This window comes from Lissotriton helveticus (assembly GCF_964261635.1).
Source record: "Lissotriton helveticus chromosome 1_1 unlocalized genomic scaffold, aLisHel1.1 SUPER_1_unloc_33, whole genome shotgun sequence".
In the NCBI taxonomy this organism is placed as follows: Eukaryota; Metazoa; Chordata; class Amphibia; order Caudata; family Salamandridae; genus Lissotriton; species Lissotriton helveticus.
The window spans coordinates 688158-710000 of NW_027611674.1; the positions used below are offsets into that span (position 1 = coordinate 688158).

The 21843-nt window shown below is 43.1% G+C and overlaps 1 protein-coding gene across 1 annotated transcript in view; it reads left to right on the plus strand.

Moving 5' to 3' along the window:
- LOC144805923 (uncharacterized) overlaps nucleotides 1–21843 on the plus strand; it is a 214915-nt gene that overhangs the window by 114012 nt on the left and 79060 nt on the right. The window contains 1 exon segment of the mRNA XM_078672393.1: nucleotides 2775–3646. Within this exon segment, the coding sequence (XP_078528519.1) occupies nucleotides 2775–3646 (872 nt within the window).

A 21843-nucleotide genomic window follows, 5' to 3' on the forward strand; every position in this document is an offset into this window, starting at 1 on the left:
TTGGAAAATAATTGTGTCCTGGTTTTCTGCACCCAGTAAATCCAGGTGCAGAAAAACCTAACAACTGATAATCAGGTGGAATAAAATGAGCACTTGAAAGTACTCCTTAATTTCATTGCCCTTGATTCACACTCTGGACCATAGTTGAGGGATAGGTCTAGGCATAGTCCTCGCAGCACACAATAGATTTGCTTGAGGCAGAGGCCAAAGCTCAAAAGTCAGGATACCAGATACAAGTAGGTGGTAACTCAGGGCAGGGGAAAACGCCTGTTGTCCGTAGAGGAGTCATTCCTTTCCCAGAAATCTGCATTACAAATAAATTAATAGTATATCTTTTTTTAATATCTGTTTGGTGCCAGTCCATATGACTATAATATCTGCCTTTGGGATTCTATGTTACAACTCCATAGGGTACAGGTATCCTTTGTGAGCTTAATAAAATGTTGGACATTCTATAAATCCTCACTCCTACATCCAAGTACTCTCAGGCTACCATTCTACACTCTGCTCTGTCTGAAGAACAGCTCAACATTTTCAAAATTCTGCAATTCTGCATTGATATGACTTGTAAATTATTTTTGGGGAAATTTACATGTATTAACTATTTAATTTTAATACTATAGGTGATTGAAATTACGGACGAAGAAAGCAAGATTTAGCACCAGCCAACTGAATGTTAGTGCCATAAGAAGGATTATTTTGAAAAACAGAAGGACATCCAGCATTCTAAGTTTAAACAATTTCCAAAATCTAGGTGTGGCGAGGAAGTGGGAGCTGAGGAAAGTACTATACCTGTAAGTGAAGTCTCTAATTTTGCATTTCATTAACCCAGAGCAAAGTCATATGTGTCCACACAGCATCAGAAATAATGCCAGAAAGACCAATCACAACATCCTCATCTGAAGTATTATCAGAAAGACAAATTGCCTCAGCATGACAGAATAACGTTCATCTAAAGCACGTATGATCTAAAGCATCATGTAATTCCAGAGAGGAAGCACACACTGCATAAAAGAAAGATATAACAAAAGGTTTCTCCTGCAAACCATCAAAGAAAAGACACTGAAAGAAGACTCCGAAGCTGCAGGCTAACAACCAAAAGATTGGAAAATCACCTTTGTTCAACAACCGTTTTTAACCACTTACGCAAGTTTGAGACTATCTGCCTCGGGATACAACACCTTGACCCACTCTGCTCACTCTGGCAAAAACCTTAAAAATTCACCACTTTATTGTGTTCATGACCATTTCAGATTGTTTCCTTTTTATTGTGTACTGTTCTGTAATTCTATGTAAATCGCCTCAACTTTATCTGTTGTGCAGGAGTGATATGTAAAAACTGATTAAATGAGCACCTTTGCGCTATAGCTAATGCAAATAAATCCTCGTCTTTAGAACTACAAACCTTAACCTTACACCAAACATAGAAAGGGTAAAACGAACTGATGTTCTGCGACTGGTGAGCCACAACAGTACTGTGCATGTTCTTATTCCCTCAGTTACTGACATTAGGCCAGTGCAAAAAGGCAATTCTCATGTTTAATCATTAAATATCAGACTAACACCTTATCACTGCATTGCAAAGAACCTATACAAATAGATTTGAGAAAAACTTCAGTCACAAAATAAGTTGCTGCCGGTGAGGCTATAACCAAAAGACCATTATCTGCTTAAAACATTTCGACAGATGTTACAGGGCTGCTTCTAGACATATTTTGCTCAATTCAAGTGTTAAGAAGATTACACACAATTTCTTTTAGAGATAAATGCTGAACATTATCTAAACAAGCCTGAACCTAAAATCGGGTTCACTCTTACCGTGGCATATAAGCAAGAGACAACTAAATGTAACTCTAGGAATACACTTTATAAAAACACGGGCTGTGAGAACAAACTGAGTGTTCAAACCCGCCTCAATCAAAGCAAAATAACCCAAGTTGCGCAAAAAAGTTACCTGTGCCAAAAAAGATTCAGCCATAAATCTCATCTCACTGAATTTGAGAGAATGCACACTGGGAAAAACCTCTCTCAGGGCTCAGTGTGCCAAAAAAGTTTCAGCCGGAAATCTTATCTCACTAAGCATATGAGAATCCACACTGGGAAAAAACCTTATCAGTGCTCTGAATGCCACAAAATGTTTAGTATCAAACCGAGTCTATATCGACATGCTTTAACCACTTGGCTGCTAAGCAATCCCCAACACTATCATTGAATTTCCATTGAAACCAATGGAAACTCCATGACGAGTTACCCTTGTCATTAGCACTGAAGGGGTTAACCCACTCTGTGGAAAAACCTTATCAGTGCTCTGAATGCCAGAAATATTTCAGTGACAAAAGACGACTTACTATACATACAAGGACCCACACTGGGGAAAAACCTTATCAGTGCACGGATTGCCAGAAATGTTTCATTGACAAAAACAGTCTCACTCGGCATAGAGGAACCCACACTGGAGAGAAACGTTATCAGTGCACGGATTGCCAGAAATGTTTCATTGACAAAAACAGTCTCACTCATCATATAAGGATCCATACTGGGGGAAAAACCTTATCAGTGCTCTGAATGCCCCAAAAATGTCCACGTTAAATCACTTCTAACGGCACATATGCGATTCCACACTGGGGAAAAACCTTACCAGTGCTCTGAATGCCACAAAAGGTTTAGTATCAAACCGAGTCTATATCGACATGCATTAACCCACTCTGTGGAAAAACATTATCAGTGCCCTGAATGCCAGAAATATTTCAGTGACAAAAGACGACTTACTATACATACAAGGACCCACACTGGGGAAAAACCTTATCAGTGCACGGATTGCCAGAAATGTTTCATTGACAAAAACAGTCTCACTCGGCATAGAAGAACCCACACTGGAGAGAAACCTTATCAGTGCACGGATTGCCAGAAATGTTTCAATGACAAAAACAGTCTCACTCATCATATAAGAATCCATATTGGGGAAAAACCTTATCAGTGCTCTGAATGCCCAAAAGATTTCAGACTTAAATCACTTCTAACTGCACATATGCAATTCCACACTGGGGAAAAACCTTACCAGTGCTCTGAATGCCAGAAATGTTTCCGTGACAAAAGCAAACTCACTAAACATACAAGGACCCACACTGGGGAAAAACCTTATCAGTGCACTGAATGCGAAAAATGTTTCAGTAAAAAATTCAATCTCACTCAGCATATAAGAACCCACACTGGGGAAAAAGCTTATCAGTGCTCTGAATGCCACAAATGTTTCAGTCAAAAAATCAATCTCACTAAGCATATAAGCACCCACACTGGGGAAAAACCTTATCAGTGCTCTGAATGCCAGAAATGTTTCATTCTAAAAAGCAGTCTCACTCAGCATGTAAGAACCCACACTGGGGAAAAACCTTATCAGTGCTCTGAATGCCACAAATGTTTCAGTGACAAAAGCAGTCTCACTAAGCATATAAGAACCCACACTGGGGAAAAACCTTATCAGTGCTCTGAATGCCAGAAATGTTTCCGTGAAAGAACGGCTCTCGCTAAGCATATAAGCATCCACAGAGAAAAACTTTATCAGTGCTCCGAATGCCAAAGGTGTTTCAGCCAAAAATATCAACTCAATTGTCATGTCAGAATCCACCCTGGAGAAAAACAATTATCAGTGCTCTAAATGTCAGAAAAGATTCAGAGGTAGAGATGAGAAACTCCACACTGGAGAAAATCCTTATGCCATAAAAGCTTGAATCTTAAATGTGAATGTAAATGTGTGTATACTTGTAAAGCGCACTGCCGCCCCATCTCAGGGCATCCTGGTGCTGTATACCGCTGTGGAACCCTTCCTTGCTTTCCCTGTGAGATGCCCCCTCCTGGGCACCCCCAAGGTGAAGCCAGGCATCCCAGCGCTGTTGGGGCCGTTGTGGAGATTAAGCAAGCTATTGCCCAGAGTTGCAGAGTGGGACCCATGATTAGAGTAGGCACCGAGGCGAGAATTATCGAGTCCGCGGACATTGAGCCCAAGACCACTTCTAAAGACAGTGTTATGCTTCATGAGAGATCCCACTCTGGGGAAAAACCTTATGAGTGCTCGAAATGCAAGCAACATTTTGGTTACAAATGACTTCTCACTTGACATGAGTGAATTTACACAGGGGAAAAAAGCCTTATGTGTGATCTAAATGTCAGATTAGGTTTAGTCTTGAATACAATGTCATTTCACATGAGAGAATTCACACTGGACTAAAGCCTTTTACAGGAGGGGTGAAGGACTGGACTTTTAACAGTACCAGCGGTGCCAGGGAACAACACCTATAACCTTCATGGGATACCTGTTTCGGCGCACAAACTACAGAGACACGGGACACTTCCTTCGGCGTCAAAGATCAGCGTTTATTACTGCAGGGAGGCAAAAGTCACAAGAAGTACAACAGTGTGTAGGTTCTGAGAGTCTGCTTCAAATTGCGTTTGTAGGTCGCTCTCTTTTATACATAATGTTGCCATTGCATAACATGTGGACAAGAGATTACAGTTCAGTTCCCACAGTAAAACTTCAAAAGGGTCGCTTTCATGTGTTCAGAATCCCGGAACATAATTACAATAGCAATGCCGGTTCCCAACTGTAAAAGCACATCTTCCCACCATTAGGCATACCCATTAGAGTTGTAAATGACAAAGAAGAGGAGACAAGAGCAGCTGCAAGGAAGTCAGACACGTGTAGAGAAAAGAGTGTGGGGGAAATATCGGAAGTATGATCGTAGGATCAAAGAGTTGGATCCATCGCCTGCAAGGCTGTTACAATAGACCGGTACAACCAGATTACCCTCAAGCTGTGCCATCTGCCTTTGCTGTGTCATTCCTCCGGCCATAAAGACGCACAAAAGGAACATGCGTCTTCCGCAAGGCTTGGGAACTAGGGGGTCAAGGAGCGAACAGTTACCTGCTCGCTGACTACGTGAGGGCAAGAAACAAAATGGATGCCGTATCTAAAATGGAACCCAAGGGTTCAGATGAAAAACACGTAATATTAGACGAACCCTGGCAGGTAGTGTAGCGAAATTTCGCACACTTGCCGAACTCGTCATTTGCGGTTCGTAGATACCAAACTCGTCCATATTCGGCAATGCCCAGAACATCGTAATAATTTTTACGGAACCTCAGACGGTCCTTTTGCCCTCATGTAGGCAAGCACTAGTCGGAATCATAATCAATTTCGATACTCATCAGATCATTCAGATGTTGCTGATACATTATTCTGTCCTTCAATGCCTCTTTGGTGACAACGGGCTGTCTTATACACGTCGTAGCACAAAGGCTACATAAGGCAGGACCACATTGCACACAAAGACAACATGAGAACAGAAATGTCACAACAACCCCTATGATCATCAGAATCTTCCAACCCCAAGTCGACATCAGGCCCCAAAACCATCCCAGAAGCGTCCAATTTCCTTCGTCCACGTGTATGGACTCCGAAATTTTGTGCAACTTAGAGATGGCTTGATAAACCGTTGGAGCGTTATCAGGTATGAATATGCAGCAGCTCGAATGGATGACTTTACAAACCCCACCTCTATCTGCTAGAACGATATCTAGAACCATACGGTTCTGCAACGTCATCAGTCTATCCGCCTGGAGTTCGGCTGTCAAATTACCAAGGGCATTTGCAGTTATGTTGGCAGTTGATTCTACTACACGAGTTAACTGTCTCAGGTTCCTGCTATTAACCATTGGTCCCCAGAACGGTAGGAAACCCTTAAAGAAGTCTCCAGCTTCTTGTCCGGAAGTATCTTCTTTGCTAACCACACCTCTTACAATTCTATTCCTGTGATAATCAGAGGCCACAGTGAAAGTCGGAGGCAGAAGATTTGCAATATAGCAGGTACCCGAGAAGTCATGAGGTAACCACGTATAGGCTCGATCATAACATACAAAGTAGGTACCCTTGGCAGGCAGGAAAACCGGGGAGGAGAGTGTCGGTAAGACATATGTCTCAGTACAAGCACTCTCTCCAAACTGAGCTCTCGGATTTCGACCAAGACCTTTCAAGCAGAAATTACCAAGGTGAGGTACAATCCATATCGGTGGCGAGCTTTTAAGCTGCCTCTCACCCACTGATAAGCTGTACTCAGCTTCACTTAGTTCCTTATATGCTCGCACCTCTTCCTCTGGGATGAGCGATGCGTCAAAAATATCTCTATCTAAGTCTGCAATAGCTCTCGCCAGAGTCTTGTGGTACGGGCCAGGACCAGAGTTTGCTGAGCGTGGTTCTCGATGGGGGTAGGAATCTAGTGCGCTACGGAACATAGTTTGTAATGCTCGAGCTGACCCTTGTGCACTATAAGGCAGAACTAAGTACGGAATACCCTTATCCATGGTATGTGGCATTAACCCACACACCCAACAATTGGTAGTGTTTACCACTAACTGATGCTGATGCAAAAGTTGAATAAAAGAGGTGTTTCTGAATTCCGCACGTCTGACTTGTTCGTGCTGAGGCAGAGGATAAAAGGAATGTGGAGAGACAGTAGAAACGAAATATAGATCATGAGATGGGAGAGTAGGTGTAGCAGAAGACAATAAGAACCGGGACCCATAATATACTCCCCCTACCAGTAACATAGATATGGTGAGAAACAGTATGATCACCTGTGAGAAAAACCATTTCGTATGGAACATTTTATGTAATGCAGATCTGTGCGCCAACATTTCCTCTCTTTTCGACAGCTTAGACAATGATGATTCCATCCCCTAACAACCGTCCGCGACGTTCTTGACGCACTTCGTTCTGAGTAGCGGTTATCAATTTCCAGGAGTTCCCAGAAATTGATAATAGAAACCAACCTTGTGTCGATAGCTGCTAAACAGAAGGAAGTACCCGCACGGCCTTACGGTCAATCTGGATGATAGGTTCTAACTAAATAATGTTCTTGGCTGTACGAAAAAGAAAAGATACACAATATATAATGTCCACTGTTTTTAGAGCGATGTAGAACCTAGAAACAAAAAAAATCTTTTTATTTGTGGCTTGTTCGTGGTCGAAGAAAATATCGGCTACTTCCAGGGCGAGTTTGATCTTCAAACAGTGGATTGGACGGCAAAGGAGTGTTCAATTGTTCAGGCGATTGTTCAACAGTCAAATTTTCCAAGGTTGACGTAGAGGAAATTGTTTGAGGGGAGTCAGCAACGGTGTCAGATACAAGTCGAGCTTCGCTGAATGGAACGAAACGTTGCAGAGTGTCGGTCTCAGATGAAGAAAGACCTCTTCTCATCCAGGTGTCCGACGGCAGAGGAAGCGGTACTCTCTTTGTGTGAGTAGCATGTACCCAGTTCCGACGTCCGTGTAATCGAACCGCCGTCCTCGTAGCCAGCTGTACTTGAAACGGGCCCACAAATCTTGGTTCAAGGTTTCGTTTTCGTCCGTAGTTTCTGACGAGGACCCAGTTCCCTGGTTGAAGTCGATGACCAGGACCCTCTGTTTGTGACGGCAGAGACTCAAAAACCTGTTGATGAATCAAACTCAATTTAGCAGTCAGATCATAGAGATAGTCAATCAACATAGGGTATTCAACTTTGTCAAATTCCTTTGGTCTTGGGACTCCCCATACATTAGCAGGACGGCCGAACACAATCTCATATGGGCTGAGCCCTACTCGAGAGTGTACAGTTGCCCTGGTCGACAGGAGAGCCAGAGGCAAAGCGTCGGGCCATGATAAACCAGTTGTTGCCTGAATTTTAGCCAATTTCAGTTTTAGAGTGCCATTATATCCTTCCACTAAACCTGCTGATTGTGGATGGTTTGCACTATGAAATTTTTGTACTATCCCTAGACCGCGACACACACCCTTCATCACACTCCCAACAAACTCACTTCCGTTGTCCGACCATACGACCCGAGGCATTCCGTAGCGGGGAAAATACTCTTTGAGCAAGATTTTTGCCGTGGATAAAGCCGTATTGTCCTTAAGGGGGTAGGCCTCAATCCACCTAGAGAATGCACACACTACAACCAACATATACTTCAAGTTATTACATCGGTCCATGTGGATAAAGTCTAACTGGATGACTTCGAAAGGGTATGTAGGAGGGGCAAAATGGCCAGGTGGAGTGGGAGTGCCCTTACCGGGATTGTGCATCAAACACACCATACAATTCTTAACCACCCTCTCTGCACACTTAGTAATCCCATCATTCTTCCATACATGAGACAACAACTTGCATATGCCTTTCGTGTTGATGTGCGCCATACCATGAGCCATTGTAACAACAGCGAGCACATACGCATCCGGTAACATCCATCTCTGCTTCTCTGATAAATCAACCCAACATCCATTCTCATCCAATCTTCCCGTGCTCTCTCTCCATTTTGTCCTTTCCGTCTCAGTGGCTTCATTCTGTATTCCTTTCACACTTTCAAATGTGTCTTCACACATACCAGTCTCTGTTGGCCATCTCACTGAACTTGTAACATACATTCTGTTCGTCAAATCTTTAGCCGTTTCTTTAGCCGTTTCATCCGCAAACGCATTACCGCGACCCACATCGTCCGTTACTTTCTGATGTGCGCTACATTTGACTATGGCCACCTGTTTAGGCAATGTGAGTGCATCTAAAAGATCATTTACAAGCTGACCATGTTGAATCTTCGTGCCATGCGACGTAAGGAATCCTCTCTCTCTCCACAGTCGTCCAAAACTATGTGCCACACCAAACGCATACTGACTATCTGTAAACACATTCACCCGTTTATCTTTAGACAACACACACGCTCTCGTCAAAGCAATTAACTCGGCAGCCTGAGCTGATTTCTGACTCAATCTTGCGCTTTCTACAATCGTTTTCAATGTTACTACAGCATACGCAGTTGTCACATCACCGTTCGGCAACTTGAAACAAGAACCATCCACATACAAAGTACCATCGGGATCTGTCAATGGAGTATCTTTTAGGTCAATACGACCCTTAGTTTCCTCTTCAGTTCTGAGATAGCAGTCATGTACTGCTTCACCACTTGATTCTGTGTCGATCGGCAACAATGTTGCTGGATTCAACACATTACATCGTTTTATCCGTATATGACTGGCCAGCAACGTCAATTCATAACCAGACAATCTTGCGCTTGTCAGATGTTGAGTTTTCGTTCGATTCAATAGAGTGTCAACTGCATGCGGAACCATTACCGTAAGCATATTATCCATGACTAGACCTGCGGACTGTCGAATGGACGCCGCAGCTGCCGCTGTTGCCCTTAAGCAACTTGGCAAGGCTCTTGCTACTGGGTCTAAAGTCGAAGAAAAATAGGCACATGGGCGTTGTTTGCCACCAAAAGGTTGTGTCAAAACACTCAACGCGCAACCATCCCTCTCGTGAACGTATAGTGTAAACGGCTTACTGTAGTCAGGAGTACCCAACACAGGAGCCGAACACAACGCATCACGTAATTCCGAAAAACTTTTCTGACACTCTTCAGACCAAGGTAATGGGGATGGGACATCCTTGCACGTAAGGGCTATCAATGGTTTCGCCAACAATGAAAAATTTGGAATCCATTGTCTGCAATAGGACGTAATACCTAAAAAGGCACGAACATCTCTCTGGGTTTTTGGCACAGTCATTCGGGAAATTGCTGCAATTCTCTCTGGGGTCAACCTTCTCCCTTCTCTTGACAATAAGTGACCTAAATAGGTAACTTCTTGACAACAATACTGTAGCTTTGAAGGCGATACCTTATGATGTAAGTCATGTAGATAGTGTAACAATGATACTGTAGCCGTTTTGCAAATAGCCTCTGTATCAGCTGCCACTAAAAGATCATCAACGTATTGAATCAAAGCTGCACCTGTTGGTAATACAAAGGCATCAAGTTGACCTTTAAGTGCTTGGCTGTAGATTGACGGACTCTCACAGTAGCCCTGTGGAGCGCGTTTCAGCCTAAAACTGCGACCACCTAATGAAAATCCGAATAGGTCTCTGCTTTCCTCTGCAATTGGGATGCTAAAGAAAGCATTCTTTAAATCGATCACTGTGAACCAGGAGGCAGATGCCGGAATCATTGTTAGTAAAGCCGTAATGTCAGGAACCACAGGAAATTGTGGAACCACTATTTTATTTACCTCTCTCAAATCTATAACAAAGCGATACACAGGAGGTTTACTGGGGTCAGTTCGTTTCAGAATTGGCAATACAGGACTATTGCACACGTTTCCACGTGTTTCTTCAACGACACCTTTTCCAATGAGATCATGAACGATTGCTAACAGTGCTCGTTCGCCCTCAAGAGAAATACGATATTGAGGTAAACGCGGTAATCGCGCATTTGGTTTCAATTGAATTACATAGGGTGGAATGTTTAACAGGCCCACATCATTGGGACCTGTGGCCCATAAGGACGCAGGGAGGGAACTCAATTCTGGTGGGAATTTATCGATCGATAAATATATGGGAGAGATCACTCTCCATCCCAATGTAAGCTCCACTCCTTCTGGGGAACAGTACAATGTTGCATATAGTCGTTTCAACAAATCCAGGCCCAAAAGATTCTCACCACAACCTGTAGATAGAATCAGTGGAGCCGTTAGCTCACGAGGTCCAATCATAAGTGGTAAAGGACTAGAGACTGGGTTACTAACAGGGGCGCCAGAGAATCCAACGGAAACGTTTGTTGAGCCAGACAAAGGTGCGCCAGGGAGTTTCGAATGCATGATGGAACTTTTCGTCGCACCAGTGTCTAACAGAAAAGGCTCAACTACACCCAATGTAGCCACTGCAACGTAAGGTCCACTCTGATCGACCGGAACTGATACTACTCCCTCTCTTTGTCGTTGGCTGTCCTAGTAATGGTCATTTACAACAGTCTCATGCTCTACGTAATAATCATCCACATTATACTGTGCAGATCGAACCGACCCCATATTTCGCTGGTCAAAGCAATTATTCGCGTCTGATTGATTTTGATGACGATCAATCTGATGGTGGGATGAACCACGACCTCTACCACGTGGTGTCTGTTGGGGACCACCACCACGATTTCCTCGTGCTGACACACCATTTAAACGGTCTCGTAAGGCAAGACAATCATATTTTAGGTGTCCCTCTTTCCTACAATATGCGCACTGATTATACCTAAGTGAAGATCTATAATCAAAGTTGTCAGAGCGCGGCTGTGTCCTATCGGGCTGTGCTCGTGGTCGATACTGCTGTTGTGAATCATTTTGGTTTGATCGTGGAGGGTATGCTTGCTGCAACAAAACCTTCGTTTTGAGCTCCTTCGTTTTCTTTTCTACACGATCACTGTCTTCCTTTTCCCTATTCTCATAATACTGGGCCGTTGCTAGTATTTGCGCAGGGGTTGAAACTGCCCACGCGCTCTCTGAATTCTTTAATTTGTTGCATAGCTCAGGCAGCAAATTTGACACGAATTTGTCAACGAATAACCGCTGGCCTCCTTCAGCGCCCATGTCCTGGCCGCTGTGATCGACAAACGCTTCCTCGAACCTTGTAAAGAAATCTGAGACACTCTCGTCTTTCTTCTGCTTACAAGCTGATAACTTATCCCAGTTCACCTTCATCGCTGGCATGAGAGTTTTCATAAGCGTAATTATTTTCTGAGGCAAATCTAAGATTAGCTGGTCAGGCTTAGCCCCACCAACTTGTAATGCATCAGCCGCTAGTAGTGCAGCCCAATCACCCCCTAATTCAACTGCGTGGTTAGCTTGACGAATTTTAGCCCAAACTGGTTGCGGTACAACAGTACCAAACAACATGTCGATATCGGCAAGGTTCATAATAGAAGCTTCCACCAGTTGCGATAACTCCTTATAATAACCAGCCGGGTTTTTACGCGGATCGGGCAAGGATTGCTTCACTTGCAAGACTTCCGATCGTTTCCATACCCTTCGAAAATGCGGTAGAACCACAGGGTTTGCATTAGGATCACCAGGCACCCACAGTGGCGGAACTTCTCTCATAGGATACTGACCAGAAGCCGCTTTCCAATTCTCAGTGGTATCATCTGATGACACCCGAGAATGTGCTGTGGGTCTGAACGCTAATAAGCGTTCCACGGCACGTCGTACATCTTCTCCTATAATCATACCGTTTGAAAAGTGACTCTGAAGTTCAATTATGTCGGACGGTACATTATCTACATCATCATTATACCATTCTTCTCTCAAAAAGTTACACATTTCCTCAAATACGAATCTCTGCGTAGGCTCATTAAACTGAGAAAACGTATCAAAGACCACACGAGGAGTGTAATTAGCAGGATGTCTTATCCACCTATGTGCCATGGTTATTAATGTCTCTTTCTCCCTACCACTAGGGATCTGACTCCGTCTCTGAGGAATTTCAGATGAATCAGACGAAAATAACGGACCAGAAAGAGGTGAATAAAGGGTAGCAACAGAGTTAGGAACACGCTTACGAACAGAAGGGGAAAGAAAAACAGGGGCAACAACACTGGAGGTGAAGGGAGGCATAGTAGGAACGGACAAGGTAGTCGGAGTAGCAGAAACAACAGTCTGTGAAGGTACAGGTATAGGGGCAGTAGTAGGAACAAGGACAGGTGGTGGAACAAACATAGGGTTAACAGCGGGCTGGCCCGCAGCCGCTGGAGGAACAAGGGGTACAACAGGAGGTACTACAGGAGCAGCTACAGGAGCAGTAGCACCCTGTACATAAGGGGGTGGTGATTTCATCAAATATGATAACAAGGAATCCTCCTTCAAATCTTCTTCTTTCTTTTCCAATTTGTTCGATAAAACCGGATAACATTTATCTATTTTCATGTGATGCAATCTAGTAGAGATTTCCATGTCCTTTTCTTCTTTGTCTTGTCTACATTCTTTTATAGCTTGCATTACCGGAACAAACTCTTGCTTTTGATCCTTTTTAAGTTGTTTGATTTCTTTCTGCTTGGCCTCTTTACGCCATATCCGAAAGGAATCAAACATAGCTGGCCTAGCTTTCTTTAAAAATAATTTAGCCTCAAGATTATCTAAAATCGAAAGTTCAAAAGTTCCATGTGGTGGCCATCTAAGGTCACCATCTTTCTTTGTATAGCGAACCCAATAATCATTATAGATTATAGGACCTACACCATGTCGACTATAAAGATCATGTATCGGAGTTCCAACTGGAGGTATCGGACATGAGTCCTCCAACCGGGAATCCATTGCGCAACATTTGAAAATACGAAACAAACCACTATGGCTAGGCATCGTGCACACTAACCTAGTATCAAACTTCAAGGATTACCGAAGCAATAAAAACCTCATGTAAATCAAAACCCTCGGTTTTTGGCAATTGCAACTGTCAAATAATACTAAGAACCAATACTAAGAACCACAAATGCAATGGAACCATGCAATACAACAAAACCTTAAGGCTATTACAAAGCTCGGAGAGCTAACCACAAAGCCTGAGGAGGCTATTACAAAGCTCGGTGAGCTATTACAACAAAGCCTTAAAGGCTAACAACAAAGCTTTCAAGAAGCTAGAACAACCACTAAGGACTGGGAGCGACCCACAAAATACTTAACTCAGAACTTCAATGGCGTCACCAGGAAGGCCCGTCTATCGTCTCGCTTGTACATAAGGTCTGCGCCGGGCGTCGAAGACAGGTCGACAGTCAGGGCATCGGTCCGTCGCAGCCGTCAGGAGGCGGGAATCTTCGCAGGGAAAAACTTCGGGCCACTTATTTCGACAACAGGATCGATGAAGCGGGGTGCACCTTCCCTCGGAGATTTCACACGAAGTTCCTCACGATCGTCAGGCTTTGGACCGGTACCACTGAAGTCGCCCCACGTTGGGCGCCAACTGAAGGACTGGACTTTTAACAGTACCAGCGGTGCCAGGGAACAACACCTATAACCTTCATGGGATACCTGTTTCGGCGCACAAACTACAGAGACACGGGACACTTCCTTCGGCGTCAAAGATCAGCGTTTATTACTGCAGGGAGGCAAAAGTCACAAGAAGTACAACAGTGTGTAGGTTCTGAGAGTCTGCTTCAAATTGCGTTTGTAGGTCGCTCTCTTTTATACATAATGTTGCCATTGCATAACATGTGGACAAGAGATTACAGTTCAGTTCCCACAGTAAAACTTCAAAAGGGTCGCTTTCATGTGTTCAGAATCCCGGAACATAATTACAATAGCAATGCCGGTTCCCAACTGTAAAAGCACATCTTCCCACCATTAGGCATACCCATTAGAGTTGTAAATGACAAAGAAGAGGAGACAAGAGCAGCTGCAAGGAAGTCAGACACGTGTAGAGAAAAGAGTGTGGGGGAAATATCGGAAGTATGATCGTAGGATCAAAGAGTTGGATCCATCGCCTGCAAGGCTGTTACAATAGACCGGTACAACCAGATTACCCTCAAGCTGTGCCATCTGCCTTTGCTGTGTCATTCCTCCGGCCATAAAGACGCACAAAAGGAACATGCGTCTTCCGCAAGGCTTGGGAACTAGGGGGTCAAGGAGCGAACAGTTACCTGCTCGCTGACTACGTGAGGGCAAGAAACAAAATGGATGCCGTATCTAAAATGGAACCCAAGGGTTCAGATGAAAAACACGTAATATTAGACGAACCCTGGCAGGTAGTGTAGCGAAATTTCGCACACTTGCCGAACTCGTCATTTGCGGTTCGTAGATACCAAACTCGTCCATATTCGGCAATGCCCAGAACATCGTAATAATTTTTACGGAACCTCAGGGGAAAGCCACAAACGTTCTACTCAGAAAGGAGATCTCACTAAACATGAGCAATGCATCCACATGAGGTGAAAAGTAAGGCGTATCTTGAGTTGCAGAAAAGCTTCTAACAACCTTACTTTACCTGAGAGAGCACATATTTTAGTTGCAATAGGATTCATCAAGAAAATCTTGCAGGATAACTTAGGCTGCCCGCATGCAACCTCCAAAGAAATTTCAGGCTTAGAATTTTTTTTTATTGCAACATAATCAGCAATTTGAGTATCTGAAAGTTACAAAACTCTCATGGTCTTACTTTACACAGGTCATTTGCTCTATCGATACTTGGGGGCATTTTTTACAAAACTTACCTGCTGTTTCCCTGGTCTCCCTCTGCCGCCGCAGCTCCTTCACACCGCAGCGCGGCCGCACCGAGGGAGGGACTATTAGTCCCGGGAGCCTTTGCGGCCGGAAGCCACGACCGCACAGTCCGAGCCAGGAGGCGCTTAAAGCTGAGGAGAGCCCCCACGTCGCGCGAACGCGCGCGGGCAGCGCCGGAAGAAGCCCGGGACAAGGGCGGGGCCATCTGTGGCCAGAGGAGGCCGGGTCGGGCCACCCCCCTTGGCTTTTAAACAGAAGACTTGGGACCAGCAAGACTAGAGAGCTGAATCACTTAGAAGCCATGAAATTGCTCTTGCTGAAAGGAGGTTATCTTTGGATCCATCAAAGTTACAAATATATAATGATGCCGGCGCACTGGCTCTTACAAACGCATCACATAAATCTGCGAGCGAGCTGACTACATCCCCTGTGCATATTGTAGAGAGCCCTACGCGGGGACATCCATTAATAAACGATAGAAATCAGTCGGAGTTAGACGCGTCTCCAATTTCTCCGATGGCAACTAGACAACGTGGGGCAAAACAAGGAATGCAAGAAAAAAGCGAACCAAAGTCTTCATTGCAAGGGAAAATAACCTACAATAAAAAGCGAGGTGTGGGAGGGACAAAGACGCGCCCCAAAAATCAGGCAGAATTAAATGAGCATATGAGTCCTAGAAGTAAAACTTTTGGAACCCAAACCAAGATAATTTACCCCCCTTTTCCCAACGGAGCTGACAGTATGGTCGAAACATTAGATTCTACTGTTGCAGATATTTTTAAGTCTACCTTAGAATCAGTACAGGCGCAAATAAATAATCTCATGACCACCAGATTGAAGGACCTGGATGATAAAATTCATAACATAAACCAGGCTATTGTTAAACTAGATATTATGATCAAAGTGGGGAAAGACAATCTTGAGAATTGTGCCAAATTACTTGTTGATCAAATAACAAACTATGGTAAAAACAAAGAAGTGACCCCAAAAAGAAATTCCCTGACTCAGACAGGATTAGTTACCATGTCGAAACAGATACTGTAGGAGAGGGAGCCCAACCACCAAAAGAAAAATAACTGCGGATTAATGTTCCTGGCTTAGGTGAAAGAAGGATTGACCAGACTATAGGGAGGACAGACTACCTCAGTAATTGTAATTTAGCATTACCCACATCAAATCCTAACAAATTTAATGTAACCCCTAACAGTGACAACCTAAGATTGCCCCCAGCCACATGCCCCTATGTTTTAGTACTAACCGCTGTACCTGCTTTAAGGGGGGACCAATCTGAAACATGGTATAGTCTCAGGAATAAGGTGGTGGACTGGCTCCAAAAATATAAAGGATTCAATCCACAAAAAATTAATGAGATCATTATGGTGCGTAGGGTAAGCTGGGTGGGTGAACAGAGGAGTGATATTGATGGGGAATGTATAGTTGTTAATTTTAAACGTCCTCATACTGTTCGCCATCTTCTGAGAATACGTGATGAGTCCCAGAAAGCCAATACGAATATTCAAGCCCTCCCATTGGGATACTTTTACAGACCCACTAGTGAGCGAAGGTATAGGAATCCCGAAACCCTCCTTCCTCTCCACACTTCTAATAGATTCCTAGAACTTTCAACTCTGGAGACGGTCGATTGACTATTGGTACCAACGGTCACAGGTGATTATTTGGAGATTGTGGGAGGCTCACTGGATGGGGGGGCTGTCTGGCTCTTCCCCTCCGGCGCCTCCGACTTAGGTGTGGCAGGTGGTGGGCCTATTGTCAGCCCGAAAGAGTTTGGGGAAAAGGAGATGAATGTCCCACTAGCAACCCAACCACAAATTAATGTCCAGGAGATGGGAAACGATGAATTGGGAGTAGGGCTTATAGAGAGACAAATAAAGCCATTGAATTCAGTTGATGAAGGAGTATTACTTGGAGCGGATATTTGTACTAAAGATGTAATCATAGATGACCAACAAACAGTCAATAGTGGAGGTACTCCCTTAAACCAATATCTTGGAATATAGCGGGGCTATCGAAAAATCTAATTGACCCAGACTGGTGTAATTACATAGAAACAAGCGATATTTGTTTCCTACAAGAAACTTGGGCGCTAAGTACACTGCACAGAGTAGGATACAGGACCTATAATATTGAGGCAGGCCCTCGGGGGGGACTCACAATATGGGTAAAAGTAACACTAGAGGTCCGCATTACAATATTAGATATCGATTCAGTTGATATACTTGGCTTAAAAATTACTACGAATGAAGGAAGGGTGCTATATTTATATAATGTTTACAATAGACCATTCCGTTCGTCCAAGGAGTCAGCGACATTGGAAAAGCTGGATAGCTTCCTAAATAGTTTGGAGGAGAAACCTAGTATGATATTAGGCGGAGACCTAAATTGTAATTACAAACCAATTATAGGCCTTGGTGATATCTCTGATGAGGAGGATAGGGTTAATAATATTCCCCTACTGGATAGCATCGAGCCGGTGCATTGTACTGTATTGGCAGTTCAGATTATGAGGCTGACTACCGCGTACGGTCTGAGGGCATGCAATGGCCGCCTTCCATCAGACTTATTGAAAGCTTCGACCTTCGTAAGGAACAATTCACAAAGCAAAATTGATTATGTCCTAGTATCTTTTGATATCTATTCCAATTTAATCGACCTAGAGATCATGCATAGGTTTAAAAGTGATCATCAGCCACTGCAATTGCTAATCGCTTCTAGTTTAATTTCTAGTGTAGGTGTAGAGAACGAGACATCTAATTTATCAAATACCAACAATGATGTCATATTGGTTAGCAATAACCGACGATCACTAAAATGGGCCCATATATTGGAGCAGGGAGAAGTGCTAGTATGTATTTATACACTCTTAGCTGACACTTTCTCAAGTTATAGAAGTACATCATTGGAGGGCAACACTTTCATCGACTTACACAATGGGTTTTTTAAATCCTTACTATCCTTGGTAACGAAAATGCCGAAAAAAACACATCAAAAGACAAATAATCTATTAAATAGCAAACCATGGTATGGTAAGGATTGCCGTACCAGTAAGGCTAAACTTCTAGTGGCAATAAAAAGTAAATCCCCTGAAGAGATTAAGGTGGCGAGGAAAGAATATCAAGTGATCCAAGCGAAAGCGAGAACTAACTGGGATGAGGAAAGTTAGTTGGATTTGTTAATGGCAGCTAAACGAAGGATCATGTTGGGTTCTGGAGACTGGTGACAAATGGGAATCACACCGGACGAATTGACCTGGGTTGATCACTTCTCACAACTCTACAAAGCGCCTGAATGTTCAGGGGCACGGGAAAGGGATTCATCTTGGTTTATAATTAGTGAAAGTATGTTAGAGTTTGATATTGAGGAAACAGAGCTAGCAATTAATGCAATAGAAAGCGGCAAGGCACCAGGCTTAGATAAAGTCCCAGGCGATTTATACAAACATGAAATTTGCGTCTGGGCGCCTTATATTAACCATTTGTGTAATACTCTAGTAGTTGGTGCAGATTTTCCGGATAGTTGGAGGGTTGCGGAAATCGTTTTATTTTTTAAAAAGGGCGATAGGACTGAGCCTTCCAACTATCGCCCGATTAGTTTAATGGATATTTTACAAAAAATATATGCGAGGCATATTTTAGCATGTATGAACTTATGGTTGGAAGAAAATACTGTACTCACCAAGTTCCAATCTGGTTTTAGTCGCAGAGTAAGCACTATTGATCAAGTTTTTAGATTCTGTTGCTTATGTTGGAAGTATGTACACATAAGGAAAGGGCATCTTTACGTAGCTTTTGTAGACCTCAGGGCCGCCTTTGATTTAGTTTCAGGCGATCTTTTATGGGAATCTCTATATTCACAGGCGCTACCTGCCTGTCTGCTTCACCAGATTATAAGATTGCATGCAAATAATTTTGCAAAAGTGAGATGGGGACCAAATGGCGAACTAACAAAATATATCCCGATTGAGCGTGGAGTCCGCCAAGGATGTGTGGTGGCTCCTACGCTATTTTCACTGTTTGTAAACGATATCCCGTCTCACTTAGAGGGCTGTAATAATGATTCGCCCAAGTTAAACGGAGAAAGGGTTTCTGCCCTTTTATTCGCAGATGATACAATATTAATCTCACAGACGCCCGGAGGTCTACAAACCCTTTTAAACTCATTCCAATCATATTGCAATAGTAAGGGCCTAGAGATCAATACAAACAAGACTAAATGTATGGCCATAAACCCTCACAAAACATTTAGGGGGAATCTGTTTTTAAATGATCAAAAACTAGAATTAATACAGAATTTTACCTACTTGGGAGTCTTGCTTGATTCAAAACTCTCATGGAAGACCCAAGCAGAGAAGAGTAAAATGATCCTTACTCAGAATATTTTACCGATCCTAAAAAAGCATGGGGCGAGCTCTAGTAAAGCTGTTTCCCCGGCACTGGAAGTTTTCAAGTTCAAAGCCCAGTCTGCGGCGTTATATGGGGCCGAAATATGGGGGCCTACATCTAGGAATGCTTTTACAATTAGTGAAAATAATTTTATAGGAGCCTTTTAAAGCTACCAAAAAGTACCCCACTGATACCCTTAATGTTTGATCTAAATATGAAGCGCTCAGATCACTATGCTATTCTACGACCATTATCTTTTTGGGTCAGACTCTGGTGTACACCAGAGTTATCAGACTATAGAAACGGATTTCAAGAAATAATGAGTTTGAATTTGTATAACACCAATGTTTGGCTAAAAAACTTGCGCACATGGATAAATAGGATTGGGTTGTCCCAGTTTTGGGAAGACCCTTCAAGTGTGACGCTAAATTCAAAACAATTGTTGAATACGACCTTTTGGGGCTACATTGCACATAGCTTGTCCAATGACCGCACTGGCGGACCAATGAGAACTAATTTTTTTTAATTCAAGGATACTCCCCGTTTTGAGGCCTTTTTAGACAAGGTCCGACCACCCCTGGCTAAAAGTCTATACATGAAATTTTGATACGGAATGTTGAAAACCAACACAACTCTAGCTAGGTGGTCCAGGTTGAGTGAAGTGAGGATTAGTGAGCTATGCACACTGTGCCAAAATTGTACAAAGGAAGATGAACAACATATCCTCTTTTTTTTGCCCAGCTTATGAAATAGCAAGGAAAAAATGGATAAAGCCAGTGTGCAATATTTTAGGAGTGCGATCATGCAAAGAGTCGTTTAGGATTATTAAGTCGGATACTAGACAAGTGATTGTCTTTGCTGTTAGCAGATTCTTATTTGCAATAAATTTTATACGTAAGAAGAAGGGCTTGAATTTATAAAAGTAATTATACTGTGAATACTTTCTTTCCCCTGTACTGAATCTTATGTGCTGTACTCTGATCTTATTAACTGGTTGTGTATATCTATGAATCTTACAGTCTATTAGTATTTTTTTAATTGTTGTAAATAATTATTATATGCCTTTTTAACTAAATTATAGATTTTATTTTCGATTACCTAGCCGCACAATATACCTGTAAAATCATTTATTCCTCTATATACAAAATGTATTATGTATTTTTATGTATCTTTCATGGCGCTATTGTGCCGAAATAAAGATTAAATTGAATTGAACTTTACACAGAGAAGTGTTAGTGCTTGCAAACATCAACTAATTGGCAAAAAATCTCAATATTAATGTCTTAAGTTTTTTCTCGACCCAAAAGGTTTCTACTCACCCTTGTTTCTTAACATATGCAGGGGAAACGTGCCACCTCATTTAATAGCAGACAGATGCTTTACTATGTAAGCAGACTGGTGGTTTACAACTGCGCCTATGTTGGGGCACCACATGTTTTTTCCAGCATATTCTGGTGTACTCCCCCTGTGTTGGATGATAGCACCCACTGAAAACTGCACCGTTGTGTAGTCTGGGACAGTGCACCTTCCATGTAATTCTGAACTGGGCCTTTAAATCCGGTACTATTTTGTGTGCCTATTTAATTCAGGTATACAAAGAATGTGGTACTACTTGTATACTAGGGTAGGACAAGGAAGATTGAATTTCTAAGGTGGCGGAAATGTTTTTCTCAAAGTGCTTTATGCCCTAAACACCCTCCCATACCCTGAACATAATGAGATTACGTAGATTACACCTCTGAGTGCCTAATGCTGCCATTTGCATTTCAAGACCAGTGATTAATGTGGCTTTATCAAGTTTAAAGCCATTAGGCGTTCCCGACCTGTCTGATACTGGCATATGGAAAAGATGGGCCATTTGAACCTAAAGATAGATAAACATTTTCATAGGTCACGATTTATGTCTGCATCTAAAATAAAACTGTAAATTAGGAGAGGTGAGAAGTGAGAAGTTAAAAGGCAGCCGCCAATCGAGCGGCATTTGTACATAGGCCTTCCTATATTATGAGATCTATTCCTGCTCCAGTCTTTAATTGCAATGAATACTTTAATACCCAGGCATGAAGTCATCGTCCAGCTGTTTATATAATCCACCTGTCTCGCCACCTCTTCCCCACTGCATCCTTAACCAGTGGCCTAGCCAGTGTGACCTGGGCCCCAAGGCAAGAAGGGAAATGTGACCTCTGCCCTCTGTTTGGACTGTGGAAAACCGCAATAATAATTGTTCTGTGGGCCCCTCAGGCCTCTGTTTGAACTTTGACAAACAGCAGTTATCAGGGTTCAGTGGGCCTTTAAGGCATCTGGGACCTGGTGCCACTGCACCTGCTGCACCAATGGGAACCTAAGCAGCTGCCTGGGGACGCTCCTGCCTCTCAGCTCCTTGCAGATGG